This window comes from Molossus molossus, unplaced genomic scaffold (assembly GCF_014108415.1).
Source record: "Molossus molossus isolate mMolMol1 unplaced genomic scaffold, mMolMol1.p scaffold_m16_p_1, whole genome shotgun sequence".
In the NCBI taxonomy this organism is placed as follows: Eukaryota; Metazoa; Chordata; class Mammalia; order Chiroptera; family Molossidae; genus Molossus; species Molossus molossus.
The window spans coordinates 35542429-35568134 of NW_023425344.1; the positions used below are offsets into that span (position 1 = coordinate 35542429).

The 25706-nt window shown below is 36.4% G+C and overlaps 1 protein-coding gene across 13 annotated transcripts in view; it reads right to left on the reverse strand.

The window, feature by feature from the left end:
• The window catches only part of FRYL (FRY like transcription coactivator), a 273487-nt gene that overhangs the window by 110296 nt on the left and 137485 nt on the right, over positions 1–25706 (reverse strand). For all 13 annotated transcript variants that reach the window (XM_036257487.1, XM_036257478.1, XM_036257468.1 and 10 more), the window contains 9 exons: positions 25102–25155; positions 19640–19779; positions 18411–18507; positions 10161–10240; positions 9700–9780; positions 6894–7062; positions 6514–6606; positions 1712–1810; positions 685–786 (listed from right to left, as the gene is read on the reverse strand). In XM_036257487.1, coding sequence (XP_036113380.1) covers positions 685–786; positions 1712–1810; positions 6514–6606; positions 6894–7062; positions 9700–9780; positions 10161–10240; positions 18411–18507; positions 19640–19779; positions 25102–25155 — 915 coding nt within the window. The remainder of the gene's footprint in view (positions 1–684; positions 787–1711; positions 1811–6513; positions 6607–6893; positions 7063–9699; positions 9781–10160; positions 10241–18410; positions 18508–19639; positions 19780–25101; positions 25156–25706) is intronic.

Consider the following 25706-nt stretch of genomic DNA (forward strand, 5'->3'; position numbering starts at 1 on the left):
TGGAGAATATCCCCCCGTTCCGTGTCAGTCATTAATAGTGCTCCTATCCACAGAAGAAGAGAAGATCCTGTTAGATCCTGCTAGCAGAGCATCCTGGGAAGATAATGATCCTTCTATCTCACAGTTTTGTTTTCAGTACTAAGACAGACCAGACATAGATGTACCAAATAGTGTTGACTCAAGTCAGAATCATTTCAGGAACTTGTACATTCGTGTGGATCCATACCACACTTTAATTTGGCTGGGCATACTTACATTAAATGTGCTTTCAGTAATATTTTATTATCAAGGCTTCTTTTATATTATTCAGACTTGAACCAACATTACTGAATTTTCTCAAAACAAAACACAAAACAAGTATCTGGAGAGTTTTATAAGATTAATACTCTACAACTCTAAAGGATTTTATTAACAAATATTGCTAGATCTAAGGTATATAAAATATCAATCATTAAAAACGTATAATTTTGTATTCATTAAAACAAACCAAATTTTCACTCTAAACTTTCTTCATGTCTATACATGATTGATTCCCTATAAAAGGAACGACATATAAGAAATGGAATATGGTAAACTATTAGTTATTCAAATGTACCAATATAAACGAAAGTTTTATTACGTACTACTCAACGTACATGTGTACTACAGTCAGTATTTACAGTCAGAAATGAGATTACATCTTACCTTTAAATGTGACAAACAGTTCTGTAGGAAAATATGCCAGTTACTTAAAAAAAACTGTTTCTGACTGACACATAAAAGGCAGGTAATTAGTGGATAGAGAGCCTATAGAAGACATAAAAGAGAAAGTTAACACTTCATGACAAAGCACCGGACTTGTGAATTATATTTCACTTATTCCCATAAACAAGGAAACTAAAGACTCTTTTATGCAGTGTTCCCATTTATAATAATAAATCTGATCTCATAGAGTAATCTTAACAAAGAATGATAAGAGCAAATTTTCTTTAAGAACAGTTCTTTGATCCCTCGTATCCTCCATAAGGTGGAACCTGCCATGGGTTTCCCTACAGCCCTCACGCCCTCGATCAGCACAGTGGTTATGACACAGGCCCTGGGATCAGGGGACAGACAGGCATTCAAGTTTCAGCTTTGTATTTGCCAGGTGTCTGACGTCAGGGAGAAAACATTATGTGCTTTAAGCCCCACGGTCCTACATTGTAAAGTGGAAAATAATCATCATACATATCCTACAAGGTTGTGAAGCTCAAAGTAAGACAAAGGAGGCAGAGCACTTAGCTCAATGCCTGGCACTCTCCACGTTTATTATTCTCTCTCTCTTAAGTGGTCAAGCATTTGCCCAATTCTCCAAACGTTCCCCAAGTTACATGAAAATTTACAGAGAAATCCCTCAAAGTTACTTCAAGAATGAAATTTATTATAATGTAAAGAAATTTGTACTTTAATATGAGTACATCAAACCTTTCCCATAATGTAACACATAATTTAAAGCACCTGTCAAGCCAGGTAAAAACCTAAAATCTGAATAACCTATCAAATACAGAGCTAGTACAATTAAGAATAGAAAGTTTTAAAAAGAGGAAAAAATATATAAAATTTGCCCTTATATTACACTTTGGATATTTGACAATTTCAAATTTTACAATGATCTTAAATCTCAACTGAATTCAAACATCAATTACTAAACTCTCTAATTATCTATGCAAATGTTTGAAATGTTCCTCAATACCAATGAATGCTTCTTTCTGGAGCTCAGTTCAAAAGTAGTCTGATAAAGCATCTCCACAAAATTTTTCAAACAGGGAACATTCACTTCATTTTTAACAGCCTAGGTAAAAAGACAACACAAAAAGAAAGAAAACATGAGATCAAACTACAAGAACTTCTGTAAGGTTTGAAATTGGTTAATACTAGCTGGCTTCCTTGCTGTTCATCACACATGCTCTTGCTGCAGGACGTCTGTACTTGTTCCTTCTACCAGAAAAGCTTTTCCCAAGATGCAGCATGTCTTACTACCTCGTTCCTTTAGCTTCAGCTCAATTGTCACCATCTCTTTTAAGGTGGTCTTTCCTAATCACTCTACTTAAAATTTCAACTTCCTTATCATTTTGGCAATTCTTATCCCCCTACCGTTTTACGTTTCTCCACAGCACTTACCACCATCTGCACATTACATATTTTACACAAGTTTATTGTGTTTTCCTCAGAAGTAAACTCTATAGGAGCAGGGTCTTTCCTACCTTAATCAGTGTATTCCCTGTGCATAGAACAGGTCCTCACACACAGAAAGCACTCAATACATTTAACACATGAATAAGTAGAGTCCAACCAGGTAAAGGGGAGGGAGGTCATCAGAGAGGCAAGAATGTTCCCGGCAGAGGTGGCTCTATGTGCAGGGGCAGTTGTAATAGGTTAAACTGTGTCTCCCCAGTCCCCAAGTTCCTGTGCTGAAGTCCTAACCCCTTACACCTCATGTGACCTTACTTCAAAAGAGGTCATTGTAGGTATAAGAAGCTAAGTTAGGATGAGGTGATTTGGGGAGTAGGAGCTAATCTAACATGACTGATGTCCTTAAAATGGGGGAAATTTGGACACAGACATGCACATAAGGAGAACACCATGTGAACATGAAAGCAGAGACTGAGGTGAGGTTTCTAGAAGCCAAGGAATTCCAAAGATTGTCAGTTAACCACCAGAAGCTAGGCAAGAGGCATGGAACAGAGTTTCTGTGAGGCAATGCATTTTTGTTGTTAGGGCTGCCCTAGCAAATTCATAAATCACAGAAGCAAATATGGCGTAAAAGAAGAATTAGGCAACGTAGTAATAATGGAGCATTGTCCAGCGTCTGGCTTCCTCCAACTGGCTCCTTTTGATGAATTACCTTCAACTCTAACCTAATCCAAGTTAAACATCTGGCAAAAACACATGTTCAGACAAGGGGGAAGCACAAATGCCAAATGGCATGAATAGATAGTAATAGAAACCATTTCTAAGAAAAGAAATAAGAGTACATGTACTCATGATAATAGCCTAAAGCTGACATGCTTAATTATTAATTATCTGTTTTCTTTTTGATAAAATGAATCTAATTCACACGGCTAAAAACTGGGGTGGGAATGGGAAACTATCTGACTCAAACTATTTGCAAAGCTATAAATCATGTTTGTACCCATTTAAAAAATCTTCAAAGATTTAACTATAAGTAAGTATTTAAGACAGGTCAAATAGCATGCCAATCACTTTGTCATTAATATTTTAAATTCTTAACGTTTCTTAAAATTCCCTATTTACCTTCTATACACATGCTCTAAAGACAGGACCTGAATACCACCACCAATTCATATGAGCACACAGATCACAATTAACTCAATATTAAAAATGAAAACCAAAAGAGTTCAATTTCATTTTTAATATGAAAACAAATTTTTCACTTCAAAAAATGTTTAAATAGAATAAAATATAAATACAAGAAACATTACTAACTTCCATTTCTAGCCAAGATGGTGTAAAAGAGACTGGATTTACCCTACCCTCTAAAATAACCAAAAAAATGAACAAAGTATATGAAATGATATGCAAAACAATGCCTATCAGTCAGCAAAAGATATAACGCCTAAGAAACAAAAAAATAAATAAGGTAAGCCAATAAGATTCTTATACTTACCCAAATGGTATGCATAATACCGGCTTGAGGTAGACAGTGATATGTTAAAGATATAACGCTATTATGACAAAACAATGCGCTATAACTAAAAGGCAAACAAGGAGATAAGGGAAGCATAGCAACATTCAATTGATCCAAAAGAAAGCAGGGGGAAAAAAAGGAGAAAAAGAAAACAAGGAACAGATGAGAAAATAAAAATATAGTCAGAAAATATTAAAAATAACTATCAACAATCACTTGAAATGTATGTAGTCTCCAATTAAAAGGCAGAGCTTGCAGACTGCAAAAAAAGAAAAGACCCAACCATGTCTTATCTACAAAAAAATGTACTTTAAATATAAAAACACAGCCCGGCTTGTGTGGCTCAGTGGTTGAGCATCGACCCATGCACCACAAGGTCACCAGTTCGATTCCCGGTCAGGGCACATGCCCAGGTTATAGGCCCAATCTCCAATGGGGGATATGCAGGAGGCGGCCAATTGATGTTCTCTTTCATCGATGTTTCTATCTCTCTCTCTCCCTTCCTCTCTCTCTAAAAATCAATAAAGAAAAAAAATTTTTTAAAAATATATGTATAAAAATACAAGTAGGATAAAAGTGAAAAAATGGAAAATATACACTATCCTTATAGAATCAAAAGCTGAAGCGGCTATATTCATATCAGACAAAGTAGATTTAACAGCAAATAATATTATCAGGGATAAAATAGGGTTATTTCAAAATGACAAAGGTGTCAATTTAAGAGGACATAACAATTCTGAACATGTATGTGCCTAACAATAGAGCTTACACATACACAAAGCAAAAACTGATAGAACTGCAAAGAGAAACTGACAAATCTATAGTTAGTTACAGTCAGAGATCTGAATACTCCTCTAGAAAATCAGTTAGGTTATCAAGACGAATAACATATCAACCAACTTGGACCTAATAATTTTTATAGAACACTCCATCCAACAACAGCAGGACATACAGTCTTTCCAAGTGTACATGGGACATTCATCAAGATAAATAATGGTAGGGTCCAAAGACAAATGCCGATGCATTTAATGAGATTCAAGCCATACAAAGCATGTTCTCTGACCACAAATTAAAAATGAATAATCTAAAGATCTCTGGAAAAATCCCCAAATGTTTGGAAACTAAATAATATGCTACCAAATTACCCATGGATTTCATGAAGAGCATTAGAAAGTATTCTGACCTTTATGAAAATGAAAACACAAGATTATCAAAATTTGTGGGCTGCCACTTTAGAACTACTTAGAGGAAAATATATAGAATGAAATGCTTATATTAGAAAACAGAAAAGGTCTGGATGACCTCAGCTTCCACCTTAGGAAACTAGGTGGGGGAAAGGAGCAAATTTAAACCAAAGTAGAAGAAAGGAAATAATAAATATCCAAGCAGAAATCAATGAAATAGAAACTGAAAAATAGAGAACATCAATAAAGCCAAAAACTAGTTCTGTGGGAAGATCAATAATATTAATAAACCTCTAGCCAGACAGACCAGGAAAAAATAAGAAAAGTCACAACTTAACCAATATTGGAATGAAAAAGGTCACTACAGATACTATGGTGTAAAGTACATAGTATACAGTATAAAGATGAGCAGTTTTATACCAATAAATTTGTTCACTTAGAAATGAATAACCCCCTTAGAAAGATGTGAAAACTCACTCAAGAAGAAACTGTCGAAGCAAACCCGTCTTTTGAAGAAAATTATTTGATAGTTAAAAAAGTCCCCACAAAGAAAATTCCAGACCAAGTGGATTTATTGATATATTCTACCCAACTCCAAGAAAAGACATAAAGCCAATTCTACACAAACCCTTCCTACATACATTACACACCTTAATACTAAAACAACAACAGTGAAAAAAGCCATTACAAGAAAAGAAAACCACAGACCAAGAGTCCCCATTAACATAGAGATAGGTACAGAAATTCTCAGTAAAAAAATCTTACCAAATAAAATCTAACAATATAAAAAAATTCTATCATGATCAAGAGTCTAACCTCAGGAATATAATGTTAATACAATAATTAATGTAATTTAATATATTACCAAACAAAGAGAAAAACCCACATGATTATTTCAACAGATGGGGGTTGGGGGCCATTTAACAAAATCCAACATTTATTTCTTCCTGAAAAAACTCTTCATAAACTAGAAATGGAAATAAATTTCCTCGATATGATAAAAGGCATCTATGAAAAATGTGCAAGTAACATCATACCTATTGGTAAGACTTTAACCCTAAGATGTGAAAGGAGATAAGGAGGTCTGCTCTCATTTCTTTTTTAAATCCCTGTACTAAAAAGTCCTAGCCAGTACAATAAGGCAAAAATGAAATATACACATTGAGAAGTATTTTGAACACCTGGAAAATGCAACCTTAAAATGATGGCATTTACAGCCCTGGCCGGTTTGGCTCAGCGGTTAGAGCGTCAGCCTGTGGTCCAGAGAGACCCGGGTTCGGTTCCCGCTAAGGGCATGTACCTCGGTTGCAGTTTGTCCCCGGCCCTGGTTGGTTGTGTGGGTGGCAGCCACTCGATGTGTCTCTTTCGCGTCAATGTTTCTCTCTCTCTCTCTTCCTCTCTCTCCTTCCCACTCTATCTGAATAAAAAATGGAAAAATGTCCTCGGGTGAGGATAAACAAACAAACAAACAAACAAACAAAAAAAAAACCGATGGCATTTACAATAGCACAAAAATAAGAATCGCCTAGGATGAATTTAACAAAATATGTTCAAGATCTTAATTGCCTATTAGATTATTAGAAAGTAAGAATATTTCATGTAGCAACTTCTTTAGCAAAAAGATACTTTTAAGATATAATATAAAAATAAAAATATACTTACAGCAGCTACAGGGATAAGAATCTCCACAAATAAACCGGCAAGTGCATGTTTTATATCTTTATCTTTTACTTCTAAGAAATACTGAGCACATTCCTTGAGGGGAGGGGGAATACAAATTAGATTAACAAAAGAGGAAGATTACAGAATTTTTAATACCACGATAATTCAGTAAACACTCTGCAATTATACCAAAAAGCTATGGTCAAAACATGCTTAATGTTTTTGAAAAGTTAATTTATATTTGTGACAATTCCACAATTGGAATAAAGATTTAATAATGGTGTCATTAATTTAAAAATATTTTGTTTCTTTCAAAAAGAAATAAAGAGCAAGAAAAGCCACTGTTAGGCTAAATCTCTGCAACTGACAAGGCATATCACCTGCATAAACTGAAATGATGCTTCAAAATCTTCTACAGGATACATTTTCACTCGGAAAAATTTCATTCCCATTATTAAGCTGATAATGCTTTGTACCACATGTGGACTTTGTTCCTTTAGTCGCAGTTCTTTTAATTCTGTCATAAACTTCTTCCTCACAGCCTGAAACCTGTAATACACACAGATACATTTCATGAGTTAAAAACACTAATTTCCTACGTTATTTAAGGTTGAAATCAAAAGGTTTTGCCTAAACATCATCTCCTTTCTCTGTCCTCATGGAAATTACCAGAAAAGCATACAGAGGAAGACAAAATTTGTTATCTTAAATTTCCTATTTATTTTAAAATCAGAAGTTTCTCAAAGAGGAATAATAGAAATTCTTTATTACTATGTCATCACTGATACAGCACCATTGCCGTTTAATAATTATCATAATAAAAATAAGATCAAGTAATCCAGCCATAAAACTTCCCCTGTAAATCAGAGAGCATCTCCAAAGTCTAAGTCTCCCTCTTACAAAGCCTGCAATTTGAGTTGTATATAGAGAGTGGACTGGAGACTACAAATTTATTCAAAGAGGTAAACCAATCGACTGTGAACCATTAATTATCACTTAAAATTCACGTCTCATGACACTGCAGAAAAACTGGAGAGGAGCAGGAGGACACAGGTCTCACAATCTGCATGAGCTAAAGAATAAACGCTGTCAAAATGTGAGCACCATCCTGGATTCAATGGACCACAACTGTTAAGGCCACTAAGTTTTTCTTTGCTTACACTGGAAAAAGATATTTAACAGTTTATTAATCAATAATACTTCATTATCCTTCTCTATATATTATTGAAACAACCAAAGATTTTAGTGTTAATGTTACTTGGAGAAATCAGTTCCTGAATGTTGAAATGAAAAATCAAGTATACTTTCCAATGGTCGCTAACTACAGTGAGGAAAAAGAAAATTATATATCAATAAAATATGAATACATGATAGAAAGTGTAACATTTATTTCCATTTGACTTTTGGAGAATATAATACCATTTTCTATTAAAGGATATTTTGTGTTTTATAAAAAACATATATATTGCCATTGCAATAATATGAGAAGCCAAGGGTTTTTACTCCTATTAAATTTCTCATAATTATTATTAGTCATAGTAATAAAAGGAAATGCATAGGCAAGATTGTAATACACCTTCCAGCCCTACCCCTTCTCACTCCACTCCTGTCCCCTTCCAATGTCAGCATTATCAGCCTAACCTAATGTGGCTCCAGGCATATTCTCTTCCATTTTCATTATGTGTGTGGGTGGAAAACACCCCAACATTGCTCTAAGTGACTAATGAGGGTAAACATCATTTCATAAATTTACTTGGCCATTCGAATTTACAATCTTTGCAATCCTAGAATTAACTTACTGGTGATGCAATGTTTGTTCTCCTGGATCCAACTTAGAATTTCTAATCTATATTCCTAATAGAAATTCATTTTGAATAAAAATTTAAAAAACATGAACTACTATGCCATAAAAATAAATACATCATTGCTTATGCCCATATTTTTGTGCCTATACTTCCTGAGACAGGGATTTGTTAATAATTAAACATAAATGACATATTAAGATATTATTGTCTATGTCCAAATCACAAAAAATACTCAAACTATGTCCTAAGTTCAATAGTACTGGTTATGTAAAGGTGCCTGGTGTGTTACAAAGGATAAAAAATATACTAAATAAAATATATCACTTAATATTAAATCTAAACTACTAAACATTAACAATGCTTGCCTTCTTAGAATTTAGAAAGATTTTTATATGATGATTTCAGGGCCAAAGACTCTTTAAATGACATCCACAAAAATCTGAATTAATACTTTTTACTTTACAAATTTCCCAGTAGCAACAAAGGAAATTCAAAATATTCCACAGTCTTTAGAGCAAACACACACTACTACTAAAGACAAACATCTTTTTAGTGCTTAGTATAATGATGTTCAATACAACTCAATGAGTGTAACTCCTAATGAATAACACTTTCCATGGAGGTAACCTAGGCTCTTTTATATTTTCTTTTAAGTATCCCTTCTATCTATTCAAAACTCTGTTTAGTATTAAAACAAGTAAAATGATTAGAAGAAAGAGACGACATTGCTATCTCAGAAAAAAAGGCACTCAAGTGGAAAGTATTACAAGTAATTATTAGCTCTGTAAAAAGTTCTAAAAGGAGCCCTGGCCGGTTTGGCTCAGCAGTTAGAGCGTCGGTCCGCGGACCAGAGACTTGGGTTTGGCTCCCACTAAGGGCACATATCTTGGTTGCAGTTTGTCCCCAGCCCCTGTTGGGGTCATGTGGGTGGCAACCACTCGATTTGTCTCTCACATCGATGTTTCTCTCTCTCTCTCTTTTCCTTCCTCTCTCCCTCCCACTCTATCTCAAGATAAATTCAAAAATGTCCTCGGGTGAGGATAAAAAAAGTTCTAAAAGGAAGATTTTATAAAAACCCTTCTCGTAGAATTGTTAAAAATAGAAAATAAGGTAATGTCTTCACTGTTCTTCGCAATTTCTGACTTCTTCAACTCAGTTGTAAAAACAATTCCTAAAACACCCAAAATGAAAACAAGTTGTGAAATTAAGATATGGGTGCTACTTTAAAATCCTCTAAGGAACAAAGCAGCTTAGTAATAAAAGGTGAAACTGATTTCATAAGGACTCTGAAAAATATAGTAGGTTTAAAACTGTTGGTGTCTATTATATTAGTAACGAAGCATTCCAAAACAAAAAGCAAATCAAAGTCAGTGAAACTTACTTTGACTGGGTAAGAACCCCTATCACCTCTGCATATAAATCTGCAATAATATGCACATTCCCAGTGTTGGTTCCTGAATATCTGAAATAACAAGAGGACAAATGTATTATTCATTAAATGTTTCTACAAATTCTCTTAATAAATCTGAAGATTCATTGTAGAATTTTCTCTGAAGATTTGGTTATAGGATAATAAAAACTACATAAATTACTTTCTAGCTCTAGATTTTAATTTACCATGAAATTTAAGTTTCTGATTCTTATAAATCCAATCAGTGATTTTTAGAATTATTTTTACAAAATCATTTCTGTAAGTATTCTGTGTGGATTCAAAAAAAATTAGAAAGACAAGTGCTTTAAATGCTAAAAACACATGATCAATGAGAATTCAAAGTATTATTTTAACAGTACAAACCCAGACCACAGAGCAAGGCAACAATCCCAAGTCAGTATTTTACTCACCCTTCTTTATGTTTAAAGTGCTTAAAAGCTAAGTTTAGAACTTCATGAACTAAGGGATCGGGCACAGGATGAACAGGAATCTAGAACAAAAAATATCAAGTAAGAGATGATTAGGTTAGAACTCTTTTATGAGTAGTCTTATTTCAACTAATTAAATCAATAATCAATTTTTCATTTTCATATGATCGATTACTAATCTCTCAATCTTCCTTTTTTCTAAAAAAAATATTTCCCCCCCTAATTTAGGTGAACATCTCATTTAACAAGCTATAAATTTACAAATATTAGCTTCATAACCATAGATCATTGAACAATGGACTATGTCGGAGAAGCTACTGCTGCTGTTACTGATTGTTACTGTGAGAAAGGTAAAAACACATTCACGGTAACTGCAACACCTAGAGCAAAGCAGCCTCTGATGGAGCCAGCACCACCTTCACAGAGCCCGCTTTCCTATCATAACAGCATTCGAAAGGGACACCAATTTTTCCAACAATGTAAAAACATTTATGGTTTTATTAGTATTAGAAATGTGTCATTTAAATGTGTTTTGTTTAGTTTTTTAAAAATTAAATGCTAGTTCTTAATCTATAAAACAAATCAAATATTTAAGAGAAATTAAAATCCCTGCCTCTTCGCCCAAATATAATCACTATTAAAAACTTGGTATCTGTCCTTCCAGAGTATTTCTACACATACACCCTTTATTTTCACTTAACAGTATAATGCATCATTCCACATCCATACGTAAAATACCTCCTTATATTTTTAACACCCATAAAATATTCAGTATATATAATTTGCTTAGTGAGCTTCCTATTAATGAACATTTCAGTCCAGATTCTCTATTCAATACATATGTTATACAATAAACATCTTGTACATTCAACATTATATAATTGTATAGTTCAGTGGGAAAGAGTCCAAAAAGAGGAAATGCTAGGTCAAAGATTATACAAGTCACCATTGATACAGAGTCTAATTCTGTATGTGTGTGGGTCTGTTTTCAGGCTATCGATTTGTATATGTCTGTACTAAAATCAGGATCTCTTAATTATTAGAGCTTCCTTATTAATAAGTTCAGATGTATTGTACTGTAAGCCCACCCCCCAATCTTTTTTCAGGGATATTTTGAGTATTCTTAGCCTATGAATCTTCCACATTCAATTTACAGCCATCTTTTCAAGTTCCACAATAACTGTTGGATTATTGGAGTTTCAATGAATCTTTAGATCATTTTGGGGATAACTGTATTATGCATTTACATGGAATATCTTTCCACCTCTGTAGACTTTCAGCAAAGTTCTACAAACTCCTGTTTTTATCTTCTGTTATACTTAGTCCTACGACAACAATCATATGAAGAGATGCTTGATTTCATTAGTAAAAAGGAGAAGGAAAATACACAAGATATTTTATACCTACTCGATGAGAAAAAATAGATTCTGACAATGCCAAATAGTAGAGATAATGTAAATCAATGAGGTTTCATGTACATTGCTGGTGGAAGTTTAAATCAATTATTTACACAGTGTGCAATCTAGTGAAGAGGATCAGTGTATGCCATTACAAAATATGGCATGTTGGCATAAGGATTATTTTGAGCTGAAGGCAACTGAGAAACAGCAGATGCAGGAAAAGCTCTCTATTCTCCCCCTTTCTGGCTAAAAGCAGTCTCCCTTCCCCTTTCCCATACCAAGAAGAGTAGGATACCATTATCACTGGAAACAGAAAGTCGGCACAGAGATGCATCTGCACAAACAAACCTACTAACTAGCCCTCGTCTTCCATTAGTTTCCCCCATGTATCTACCTTTCCACAACTTAACCACCCCAGAAGCCCAAGCCCTTTCCTTTGCCCTGTCATTTCTCCACAGTGTATTTGGTCTTTGTTAAAGTAAATTCTCAAGTCTAATCCTTCCTGGGTCTTGACTTCTTTTCTATGAAGGCCTCCATATGCATACATAATAAACCTTTTCTCCTGTAATCTGCCACTTATCAGTTTAATTTGCAGGGTTCCCGGGACTATATCTAAGAGGATGGAGCTTCACCACACTATCAATTACACATTGAAGAAAACAACAATGTCTAACTACCCACTTCATGGATTAATCTTGGTAACATAATGTTGAGTATAAAACAGTCCCACAGGAAAATAACTAGCATGATACACTTTTTTTAGAAAATCCAAAAACAATAAAAATTTATCCAAATATATATAAAAATAATTTTAAAGGGAATATTAACATAAAAATCAGTATACTGATTAGCGAGTAGCCAAGGTGTGAACTAGGAGAGAGTTACATAATTGGCCTTACACTGTAGGTCACAATCTAGTTCTCAGAATGTTGGTGGTAAGCTCACAGATGATCATTATATTGCAAACAAACAAACACATGGGCAGCCATACAATGACAACAGTGTGTCTTTAACCAGGATCACAATTTATCCAATTCTGTGGGCCTGGGAACCAATTAAAACAAAATCCATAGGAATTCTAAATTTGCTTAAAATTTTTAACAATATAGTTCCAGCACACCTCAGCGATTGGATGAGACTGTAATCGAATGTTAAATATAACCAAGAAAGCCAAAAACTAGACTGGGAAAAAAAATAATAAAGAATTATATCAGAGATGGTCAGAATGCTTCTTGAGGGTTTGAAGGAGAGCTATTTAAAATGAAGACAATGTATTTCTTGCAAAGGTAAATCAAGAGGAGTTTAGTAAGGAGCAAAATGAACTTAGTCCTGAATAATGATTAGGATCTAACTCTAAACTAGTAAATCTGAGACAGACATTAGGTAAGAATAACCACACAAACTGTAATGAGGGACAGGAACTGAAATAAGTAACTACTCACTTCCAATTATTCACCTCAATGAGAAGGTGACTACATTCACAAAACAGAGAACAGAGGCCCCACTGCTAAAACACGGTCCCCAGCAGAGGGAGGCATGGCCACTGCCAAAGCTTTATAAGGCTCATGGTGGGCCTTCGCTGCAGGATCAATGGCTGTACTAACGCCTCATCATGGCTAAGTGGCTCAGTATTCACTGCTAACCAGAGGAGTTTGAGAAACAGCATTTCTCTCACATTTTCTAGAAACGAGGACTGTCCTCAAGGCCTATACCCAGAATCCAATTAAAAGAAGATGCACTAAGAGGGAGATTCTCACACTGCCCTGTCACAAAATCAAACAGGGCTTTGGTGAGGAAGCAGCCGTAAGCCAAACTCTACCATTCTAGGTCTCAGAGAACCTTTTAAAAGTAACCTGATAATACAGGAAAGAAATAAACTTTATTCATTACTTCGTGGAAACTGAGATATTTAATTTAAATCCCACATTAACAACAGGGCAGAAACTGAATTTATTCTACATGATAAAGTTTAAGAATTCAGACTCTGGAAGAATAGTCTTATTAATCATGATAAATTCAAATTTTAAACCCAGAATTTCTCTAGCATTAGGGATACTTAACTAGGATTTTATGATTGAGTAATTACAAGTGGCTTTTCAACCTTTTATAGGCAAACACATCCAATCACCATAAAAATATAATCACATCCTATTGATATAGTAATTTCAGAATATTGGCTGATCAACTAAGAAGAGGCATGGCAATTTTTTACTTGGTACCCCTAGTACCCACTTTTTAGACCCACATAATTTATCCCAGATTAAGAATAAACTAAAAACAGTATCCCCAAATCCACACCACACTGCTCAATTTATTACAGATAAACTAAAACCAAACCATTACACAATAAATGAAACATTTTCTTTATTGCAATGATAAAAGTATAGAAAGACCATGGATTTTGAGTTAGTCTAATCAAACCAAGATTTCTCTTTTCACCAGTTATGTATCCTTGCAGAAGTTCCCAGAATCCTCTAATTACTAGCCCTGAGAGAAATGCAAAATCCGGTGTATTACAATTGGAGACTGATTCTTGTCCTCTCACCTTTCCCAGCTTCTCTGAAAGGGACCAGGCCAAAATTCTTACCTCTTGGGAAAGTGGAGGAAACAAAAGAACTAGATACTGAGGATAAGGCCAAATAGGGAAAAATTGAAGAAACCGGAGCCCATCAGAGAAGCAGGAAGGGAGATGCATTCTCCCAACATGATTTTCCCTGGAAGGGGCCAACAAAATGGGCCCAAGGTAGCAAAAAAGTCACCAGAATCACTGTATAGCTCCCAGGTGGTCCTGTGATAGCCCCATTGACAGTGAAGCCAGAGCAGATGTCACCACAAGGTGACAGGCTGTGTTTGGATCAAGCTGGCCCAAGACACTTCCAGGGCCTTACGTACTAATGCAACACTGCATTTTACATGATTTCACTTTTTGTGTCCCACTTACTGTGCTGTGTTATGGTTTCACACATTGATTTCTGCACAGGGATGTTTAGTGTGTTCACGGTCAGCGATATGAAACACAAGGGGACTTAAACCTATCATTTCTCCTAAACAGTCTTTATTTGCTCCAGTTATGCCCTAAGTCTAACAATGACAGCTGGGGACACTCCTTAGCCATGTTCTGTGTCTTTATTACTGTCCTACTACTGCCACCATCAACCCTGTTGATGTGTCTTTGTGCCAGGTTAGGATTGTTTACAGTACTTAGAACACCCTAACAAGGTAGATACCTGGCCCCTATTCAACAGGCGAGGGAACTAAAGTTCCGAAGTTGGTGTGTACTTCTCTAGAATATACTGTGTGCCAGTTTCATAAATAAAAATGCTTTTAGTAAGTAAAAAAAATTAGAAGAAAACTTTCCGTTTTTTTCACATTAGAAGAGACATGAAGTGAAAGAAGAAATATATTTTATCTTTAATTTGTGGGGGGAGCACAACCTCTGAAGATTCTATGTAAAGAATGAACATTATCACACTGCACAGACATTCTGAACTCCCTATTTCTCCCCTTATTTTCAATAGTAAAAAAAAAATCACCCCAAACTGAGCAAAAAAAAGTTTAGTTTATAGAGAAAAGGTTCTACTTTCATAGAATAACATCCCCATCTTTAATATCAAGAATTTTTAAAATCTTGGTCACCTGTGTAATTTTAGAAGCAGCTCTAATTCTATCTGAACATTCAAGAAGCATGCATTCTAAATGCATCCCAGGTTTCACTCCAAGGCTATTCCCACCACCACCTCCCAAAATTTAATGCTTTATCACATTATGAAAGTGGAAAACAACACAACTAGATTAAAATATGGATGCTGAGTGTCAATGAGACTCATTCACTACCTAAAAGACCAACTTCTCCACACAAATGAGAATAAACTCATGCCTCTGCAAAATTACGAGTAACCCCACTGCCTCCAGAGCTGCTTATCAACATCTAAAATAGTAATGTTAAATCTGAAAAACTGAAGTCTACTCCACCTTCTGATACTTCACAATAGCACTGATAAAACTATGCCAAGAGTTTGAAATGACTCACAAACCTGGTTTCCCAATCTTGTTTGTTTCAAGGAATAAAATTAAAATTCAATCTAAAAAGAAAATTGCCTCAAACTTTCTAAAGGCTATATTGCTGTTTAAACAAGCTGTCATCGTTGATTTTAAAGCCCTTGTACTAACACTAACATTTGTAGTCAGCGATGACTCCAAATTTATTCTTCTGACTTCCTTGAAAGAATGAAGTTAGTCTTTTGTCTTAAATGAAATTTGTTTCACACTAATTTAATTACATTTACACTAACTCAATTCTTCGTCTAGCATGTTATGGTTAAAACTTTAATTTTACAAGATGCTAGCCCCGTTTCACCTAATTTTGCATCTCCTATTTTACCAATAATTGTATTTTTATTATTAAAGGGAGAAAACTTGGAGTAAAAGAGTAAACTAAGCTTATAATCTTCAACGAGTCACTACAACTAAGAACATGTCTTCATCTATAAAATGAAAATAATACATAACATTTATTGAGCACTTTCCAAGTTCCAGGAATTCTTGTGTTTAATTCTCATGAGTCTACAAAAATGGTACTATCATCATCCCTCCTTTACAGAGGACAAAAGAGGTAGTGGGTAATAACTTGTCCAAGTTACACAGCAAGAAAGTGACACAGCTGGGATGGAAACACCTGCCATGCATGACCATCTCCCAGAACTTATAATGACCAGCTGATAGAAAGATATAGAGTCTTTACGTATTATGAGAAGTTCTAAATATGTGTGATTATCACTGAACACATGGAAAATTACTCAAGAAACAAATAATTTTCAATATATGAGGTCAAGGACAAACCCACAAGGAATATTTACTCCTCTTTAAGACTGAAGCAACCATGTGTCAATATTTCAATGCTCCTGGGACTGTCTAAATCACATTTTAATATGTGTATATTATGTGAAACAAAGTAAAAGTCTTATTAAATTCAAGATATAGTTCATTGATTGCTCTCCAGATCTATTAAACCCTACATCAGTTTGACAATGAAGGAAATTGGGTTAGTTTGTCATGAGATTTCAGCAAGTTCTATTGATTTTTACTTCATTTTCTGTAGTTTTATTGGTTTTAAAGAAGCTAAAAAGATGCCTTTTACCAGGAAAGAAACAAACAAAAAAACCTCTATAGGATTTTAAATCAAGTGTATCTGTGTTCTTAGTGATATATTTTGCTCTTTGACAGGTGCATTTGAAGGAAGGTTTGAGGATAATGGTGACAGAGAGACGTGGGTAAGTGAAAAGGGAACCATGGGTTGGAAAAATGTGGGGACAGAACCAAAGACCAAGGTTGACTGTCGGAGCCACTGTATTTCCCTTTCTCACATTCTGAGTCCATGTGAACCATGGGTCTCAAAGGATTTTATGGAGGGGACTGGAAAAATGAGCCCACTGAAAGAATGTTATGTTTATAGATCCTGACTTTTCTTCTACCAGAAGAACTATCTGGAATATGTTGGAGAAGGAGATGAAGGAGGAAGAAGAGGAAAATGACAAGGAGGAAAAAGGACAGAGGAAGAAGGAGAGGAAAAAGAGAAACCTCCAGGGGATTGCCTTTGTGTTAAAAGTTCTGAAACCAGTACAATGAGGGAGAGCTTCTAGATGAGACAAAAGACTGACGGCTAAGTAGAAGAAAGTCACAGGATAGAGGAGAAAATGCCCATGGAGACAGATCAGTCCTGAACATCAGTGTCGGGAGTGTGCAGCTGCTCCTGTAGGACGAAGAAACCCTACACTGTTTAAGCAAAGACGTGCAAATGCTGGTCACCAAACCACTTCAACAAGCTGCAGTTAGCACACATGAGATACTAGGGACCAATCACAATGAGCCCCAGTAAAGTCCACTCACGGTGTATGGCCAGTTCTGGTCCCCAGCTCCTCTTACCCCTAGTTACCTCCATGTCTTAAGATCCCAGTGAAACTGAGTGATCACAAAAAGTAAATCTGGCTTGTTATCACCAATCCCAGAAGAAATTTCTATCCTTTATTTACTAAAAAACCTTTAGGATGGGTACAAGTTAGTAATTTTACCTTTGATTAATTCATTTATCTATTTTTCATATTTTAAATTTGTTCACAGATTTCAGATATTCAGATGTCAATGTCTTTTCACAGACATTGTAAAAAACAAAAACAAAGGCAAAGTATACATGATTACATTACTCAAATAATTTTATATTGGCTACATCAAAAACAGACTATCAATTTGTGTCTTACATTTGTTGTTTATTGTCACATTATCCCTTCTACTCAACTTTACATAACAAACATGTAAAATGCAAAATACAATTTTTCTTTCAGATTTCCTAAATTTTTTCGAAACACTATAATGTGCATGGCTGGAAATATATGGATCATCTTTGAAAACTTAGTCTAACCCATGTCAAATCACCCCCATTCCTCAACTATTACTGCCCAATTATTACATGTTGAAATGAAGGCTTGAGGGCTTAGAAAATAAATTCTTTGAAAGTGGAAGTAAAAAAAGATTGAAATAGATGAATGACAGGCATACTGTATCTGCAACTAAAGGCCCATATGTAACACAAATTTCTATTCAGCTGCATTTTGCTGACATGATTTCATGTCTTGATGCCACACAACGGTAAAAGGAACAGAGTGACGGGTACAGGAGATGAAAGCCGCAGGCAACTGAAACAGGTATAATTAAATTACAGGAATTCAGTTGATGTGGGCCAGAATTTTAAACATTGCATCCTAAATAAGGTAACTAAAACATGAAGGCAAAATAAAAAAAAAAGAAATACAGACTTTGAGGAAATAACAGCACTTACCTGCTTTAGAACTTCAACTAAAACTAAACAAAAAATGAAATCTACTGCTAGGTCTCTCCTCTCAAGAAGATAATCTCTTTCACGCTGCTGTTCATCCCTGAAACAAGAACCCAAGTTAGGACTGTGATAAGAATACAAGTTTAAATAGGCGTTGGTTAGTAGTTCAAACCATTTACTGAGTCCCCAATATGTATGGTGTCCTACAGCAACTGTATAAGATTTCTTAATAATCCAATGTATCTATTACTTATTCTCCTGTCCTTTCTCTTGTGTACATTAGGAATTTATACACACATTTCACTATTATACCTGTCAGAAACTAAGTCTAAACTAAAAATTGGTAAGCGGAAGAAAAGTATTTCAAATTTCATTTAGAAAATGTAACATTTTTCCATATTTGATTAGTACTTTTTTTAAATTAAGAATTTAAAGAAGCCCTGGCCAGTTTGGTTCAGCGGTTAGAGCGTCGGCCTGCGGTCCCGAGAGACCCAGGTTCGGTTCCCGCTAAGGGCATGTACTTCGGTTGCAGTTTGTCCCCAGCCCTGGTTGGTCGTGCGGATGGCAGCCACTCGATGTGTCCCTTTCACATCGATGTTTTTCTCTCTCTCCCTTCCTCTCCCTCCCTCTCACTCTATCTGTACAAAAAAATGGAAAAAATATCCTCGGGTGAGGATAAAAAAAAAAAAAAAGAATTTAAAGAAAACAGTAACTTTTCTGATGAAAATGGGGACAAGGCCAGGTAACTTTCTCACAAATATAAGTTGAAAAATCCCAAGCGGCATCTACTGAACACAGACAGATCGTCCTGGGAAACTTCGAAAAGGAGAAGAGGTGTTCTAGGATGTGAGCACCGAAAAGGGTCTTACAGTAAATAACACGGGGTTTCGATAGTCCTCCTCTAGCACCACCATTGCTTCCCTTCACACACCACAGAAATAGGACCGTCTCTGAACATTTTCTTACCTTTTTCCTGACTATTAACGCTCCCGAAGCTCGGTTTTGCATGACTAGGCTCAGTAATGAGCACACACCTGCTTTACCTGGGACCATCCTGATTTACAGTTTAAGTCTGGACTAGCCTTTCCTCTTACTACTACTTCATAACAAAAGCAATCAATGTTTTTGCTTAGAAAGCAAACAATAACAATCTTCAGCTGATAACACCATCACCTCCTTCACTGGAAGTGTTTCAATCCCAGGTAAAATCCCAGTGGAAATGAGCCACTTACCCCTTAGATTTTGTGCTAGACCGGGGCCTATACTCATAAGATTCATCTTCAGTTCCATTCTGGCGTCTGTACCAGTCAAACAAGGTGCGAAGTAAGGAAGGGAGACAGTGCTCTGCTACTGAGCTCATAGAGCTTATCAACTGAAAATACAAAATGTTAGCAGAAGATAAACCACCACATCAAAGAACTGTGCTAGTAACTCTATTAGCAATCACTTAAAAATAATTAACATTTTTAGAATAAACATAGTAGAATAAGCAGAATAACTTAAAGCAATAAATGTGTTTTTAAATTTTTTTAAAGGACTGGGCTAAGTTTGTCTCACTATTCAACTTTACCCAAATCCATTCTGATTAGCTCAAAGGCTTTCTACCTTCTCCCTGCCCCTACATGCTACTCACATGTATAGAAACATGACCAATAACATCACTGACTAAACTGCTATGCATAACATGGGGAAAAAAAACAGACAAACACACATCTACTTCCTTCTCCTGACTGGTTCCTCTCTCCTTATGTGAACAAAAGGATCTAAAATATTGCCATTAGAATAAAGAGCTGGAGAAACAAAAGAGACTATATTATATCAGAAGTAGGGAAACACTCCCATTTCCTCTACACTGCTATGATACAGAACAGAATTATAATTACATAGTTAATTTATGATACTCACAAACATATTAGAAAGGTGCTGTACATAAGCTTTTAAAGCTTAGACTATATAAATGGACAGCATAAAGATTATGCGCCCTGGCTGGTTTGGCTCAGCGGTTAGAGTGTCGGCCTGTGGACCAGAGAGTCCCAGGTTCAGTTCCCGCTAAGGACATGTACCTCGGTTGTGGTTTATCCCCGCCCTGGTTGGGGTCATGTGGGTGACAACCACTCAATGTGTCTCTCTTACATAGATATTTCTCCCCCCCTGTCTGAAGATAAATGCAAAAATGTCCTTGGTGAGGATTTAAAAAAAGATAATGCAATAAGATGAACAAACTGCTTGTCAATTTGAGGCAGCCCTAAAACTCTCTGTACTGTAGGTGCGTATCAGATCCGCTGCATGAATGGCCGCACTTGTCTGGAGTGGAGGTCAGAGGTACACCAGCTACCACCAGCAGTCCCTAAAGTCACCCCACCTTGAGGAGCCCAAGGAGAAATCTCTCTTCATAACAAATTCTGTATCTGACTCAACTCAGTGCTCATAAAATTAATATTTTTAAGTAAACGTATGGTAAAACATGCTTCACTTTGTTTTTCTTAACTAAAAAACAGGAATACGCAAAGGTCTCATTCAGTTCCATGACTTTCGGAAGTATGTTAATGAAGATAAGTTGATAACTCTAGTAATTAAAACCTTGATTTTCCTAATATTTTATATTCTTCATATAACTTCAGAATGTACTTCATCTAGGAAAATAGAAAAGAATGTAATGGGACTTCCGGTCAAGATGGCGGGTAGATAAACGCGGTATCGCGTCCTCCCACAACCACACCAAAACTACAGAACAAGCATCATTCAAAACCGCCTGAAATCAAGCTGAATGGAAGTCCTACAACTACGGAATTAAAGCAGCAGCCACATCCAGACTGGTAGGAGGGGCGGAGGCAGAAAGGCTGGTCCCACACCCACGTGTGGTGGATAAAAATCAGGAGGACACCTCGGTTGGGAAGGTCCTCCCTGACGAGTGAGGGGTCCCCGTCCCACACCAGGCGCCCCACTCAGGGTTCCAGTGCCAGGAAGAGAATCCCCATAACTTCTGGCTGGAAAAACTAGCGGGAACTGAGGCTCAGGGGGGCTGAAGCGGCTGGAGCCCCAGGCAACTCCTCTTAAAGGGCCCAGCACGAACTTATGGACTCTCTCCCTCTAAGCTTGAAGGAAGGCAGCTCGAGGGGCGCCAGAGACATACAGGGAAGAACTGAGCTGTTTGGCACTGGAGCCAGGGCTGGAGAGGGGGCTTTCTCTGGGACAAACATGCTGTCAGAGGTCTTTGTTCCTTTGGTGAACCCTTCTCTGGAGCGGCAGACAGCCGCCATATCTGGGACTCCAGCAACCTGGCTCACACTGGTAGCCCCGCCCTGGTGACTCCCTGAGGCCCCGCCCCACCCAACTTTCAGGCCCACCCAAGCTGTTGCCAGTTGCTTAACCATAGGATTGGCCTGTCTTGGATCCTGCTTCAGGTTTTCCTACTTTCAAAACAAGCAGCATCTGGTCTCAGCTAGCCCCATACCTCTAGTTAAGTAATACACAGAAACAAACACAGGGAGGCAGCCAAAATGAGGATACAAAGAAACAGGTCCCAAATGAAAGAACAGAAAAAACCTCCAGGAAAAGAACTAAGTAGAATGGAGATAAGCAACCTAACAGATGCTGAGTTCAAAATACTGCTTATAAGGATGCTCAATGAACTTAGTGAGAACCTCAGCGAACTTAGTGAGGGCCTCAAGAGCATAAAAAAGGACCAGTCAGAAATGAAGGAGTCACTAACTGAAATAAAGAATAATTTACACAGATTCAATAGTAGAGTAGGTAAAGCCAAGAAGCAAACCATTGATTTGGAATATAAGGAAGCAAAAAACACCCAATCAGAACAGCAAAAAGAAAAAAGAGTCCAAAAAAGTGAGGATAGTGTAAGGAGCCTTGGGACAATTTCAAGCATGCCAACATTCACATTTTAGGGGTGCCAGAAGGAGAAGAGAGAGAACAAGAAATGGAAAACCTATTTGAAACAATAATGGCAGAAAACTGTCCTAACTTGGTGAAGGAAACAGACATACAACTCCAGGAACCACAGAGAGTCCCAAACAAGATGAACCCCGAGAGGCCCACACCAAGACACATCGTCATCAAAATGCAAAAGGTTCAAGACAAAGAGAGAATCTTAAAAGCAGCAAGAGAAAAGCAGTTACTTACCTACAAAGGAGTTCCCATAAGACTGTAAGCTGATTTCTCAAAAGAAACTTTGCAGGCCAGAAGGGAGTGGCAAGAAATATTCACAGTGATGAAAAGCAAGAACCTACAAACAAGGTTACTCCGGACCGCAGGCCGACGCTCTAACCACTGAGCAAAACCGGCCAGGGCACAACCAAGATTACGCTATCCTGCAAAGCTGTCATTTAGAATCGATGGCCATATAAAGACTTTCCCAGACAAGAAAAAGTTAAAGGAGTTCATCACCACCAAACCGTTATTATATGAAATGATGAAGGGTCTTTTTGAAGAAAAACATAAAATATAGGAACAAACAAAATGGCAATGAATACATAGCTATCGACAATGGAATCTACAAACAAAATGAACAGGAAGAACAGAAACCTTCTCATAGATACAGAGAACATTTTGTTGGTTGCCAGATGGGAGGGGGGTTGGGGAAATGGGTGAAAAAGGTGAAGGTATTAAGAAGAACAAATTGGTTGCTAAACTGATAAACCTCAAAGAGAAGGGGGTTGAGGGGTGGGAAGAAATAAACCAAAGAACTTATATGCATAACCAATGGACAAAGACAACAGTGTGGGAAAAGGCAGGAGGGGGCGGGAAAGCAGAGGAGGGGGTCAATGGGGGAAAAATGAGGAACATCTGTAATACAGTCAACAATAAAAATTTTTAAAAAAAAGAATGTAATGGTTTATTTCATTATTTAGGCTGTTCTCTTTTTCATTATCTATCCTCTTTTAATCATGGTTCTACTTATAAATTACCATAATTTGACAGGTAAATAGTTTCTAATACAGGGAATTAAAATAAAACAAGATTCTAATTTTAGTCAACTATTTTTTTCATTTATATTTTATGAACAATGAACAGTATCTCTCAAAAGGAGGATATGGTTCACTGTTAATAAAGAAGGAACACTAAAGCACCATCTGCTGCTACTGTAAATGTGTATTGAAAACAGTTTAAAGCATAGATTTTTATTATGAAAAACATTAAGCTATGATGCAGATCATTTATAGTTTTATTAATCATTTCCATCAGAAAATAGATGGAAATTTTCCTTAAAAATTTCAAATTCTGATTGTAAATTCATTCATCATCAGTGAATTGGAGTCAAGGTGCAAGTAATCTAAATACTTTAAAAATAATCTATTAATAATTATTAAGTAATTACTAGTAATAATACCTTTGTGGTGACATTAAGGTGTAAAAAGCATTAGATAAAGTGATCTGATTATTACTATAATAGAGGACTGGCTTCCAAGTTATGGTTTTTTCTTAGACTAGTGGCTAGTTGCTAAGTGCATGTATACATCAGAACTAGGGAGCTCCTGTAAAATACAGGTCCCAGGGCACTACTCAGACGCAGCAGAACTGGAACGAGATCCAGAAACAGTATTTTGCCATGTGTCCACTAAATAATTCTACCAGTCATCTTTATCTAACCAAGTAGACTATGAACATTAACATCTATTTTCTAGACACATAATTATGAGAAAAGTAGCTCTGGAATACTAGATGGCAATAGGAAGCTAATCTGGGTGATTAGTTTTTGCAAACAATCGACATGTAATAAAACAATTTTTAAGCAAACATAATTATGACAAAAATAACACTTGATCAAACATTTAATCTCAGCAAGAGGAAAGAATTAACATTAGAGAAAGACCACACTAATTTTTAGATACAGGCATTCTATGCAAAGGGAGTTGGGGGGTTTTTCTTGTTCATTGTGCATCTTCTTTTCAAGCTTCTTCTGCTTTCGGACACAGAGAGGGTCCTCTTGGCCTTTGCACAAGCATGGCTAGAAGTTCAAGTGTAGGATGGGGTGTAGGTAATGCCCCTTGGGGCAGCCCTCAACTACCTGCAGATAAGTGCTCCAGGTCCCCGTTCCTTGGAAAGACAATTATGGGGACACTGTATAATGCTCAGAAGTGGAAAGAAGCCTCCAGAGCAGAAACCTCTAAAATGCTCCCTTCCATAGCTCTCCCTCTCCCCTGCTTCACTCGCCCAAGTCTGTCCCTGGAATCACTCTCCAGGACCAAGACCTTATCTCCAGCTCTGCTTCCAGGAGGCAGAGGGAGGGAACCAGGCTGAATGCTGCTGTGTAAAGGTTCCAATAGCCCCAGCAGGAAAAATATACTATGTTGAAAGGTAAAATATTATTATGTAGAAACTATAGGAATTGGTATACAAGAAAAGATTGAGGGGTAATAATTGGAAACTTTCTGAGAAAATTTAAAAGTTCAGAATAATTATATCTCCTGCGGGAAAAAAGGGCACAATAAAGAGATTAATAATGAAAGGTAAAACATTTTAAAATGCTGAATGAATAGAAATCAATAAAGTTCACGGCTTATTCTACGAATTATAAAGTTCACAGTTCATAGTTCATTCTACTTGTTTTGTTAAAAAAAAAACTAACAACAGGCTGAAGGATCAGTAAACAAAGAAATCTCTTAGTAGATATATTTGAGCAGACTGTTAGGACAAACATTTTCCTTTCAGAAAAAATATTCCCCTAAAATTGACATACCTGGTCAAACTGGAGATCTTCACCCCTCTGGAGAGATCTAGACAACGGCTTCTCCTACAATTAAAAAAAAAAAAATTATATAAACAAAATATTAAGTCTTTCATATGATAAACAGTGTAGATTTCTGAGTTGGTTTTGCTTGTTTTCATTTGTATTTAGATTGTTTAAAGAAAGATTCTGTTCTGTTTATTCAAACAAAATTTAATGTAATTAGTTCAATTTAAAATTACATAGTGTAATTGATCCCTTTTGTCAGTCTTTCTACCTCCGTCCAGAGCTGGCTACCCCACATATAGTTACCTAACTTACTGAGTATAAGAGATGTCTGCATTGTGTTCAAATATATGGTCACTGCCCTGGCCGGTTTGGCTCAGCAGTTAGAGTGTCAGCCTGCGGTCCAGAGAAACCGGGGTTTGGTTCCCGCTAAGGGCGCGTACCTCAGTTGCGATTTGTCCCGGGACCTGGTTGAGTCATGTGGGTGGCAACCACTTGATGTGGCCCTTTTACATTGATGTTTCTCGCTCTCTCTCTTCCTCTCTCTCCCTCCCACTCTATCTGAACAAAAAATGGAAAAATGTTCTTGGGTGAGGATAAAAAAAAATATG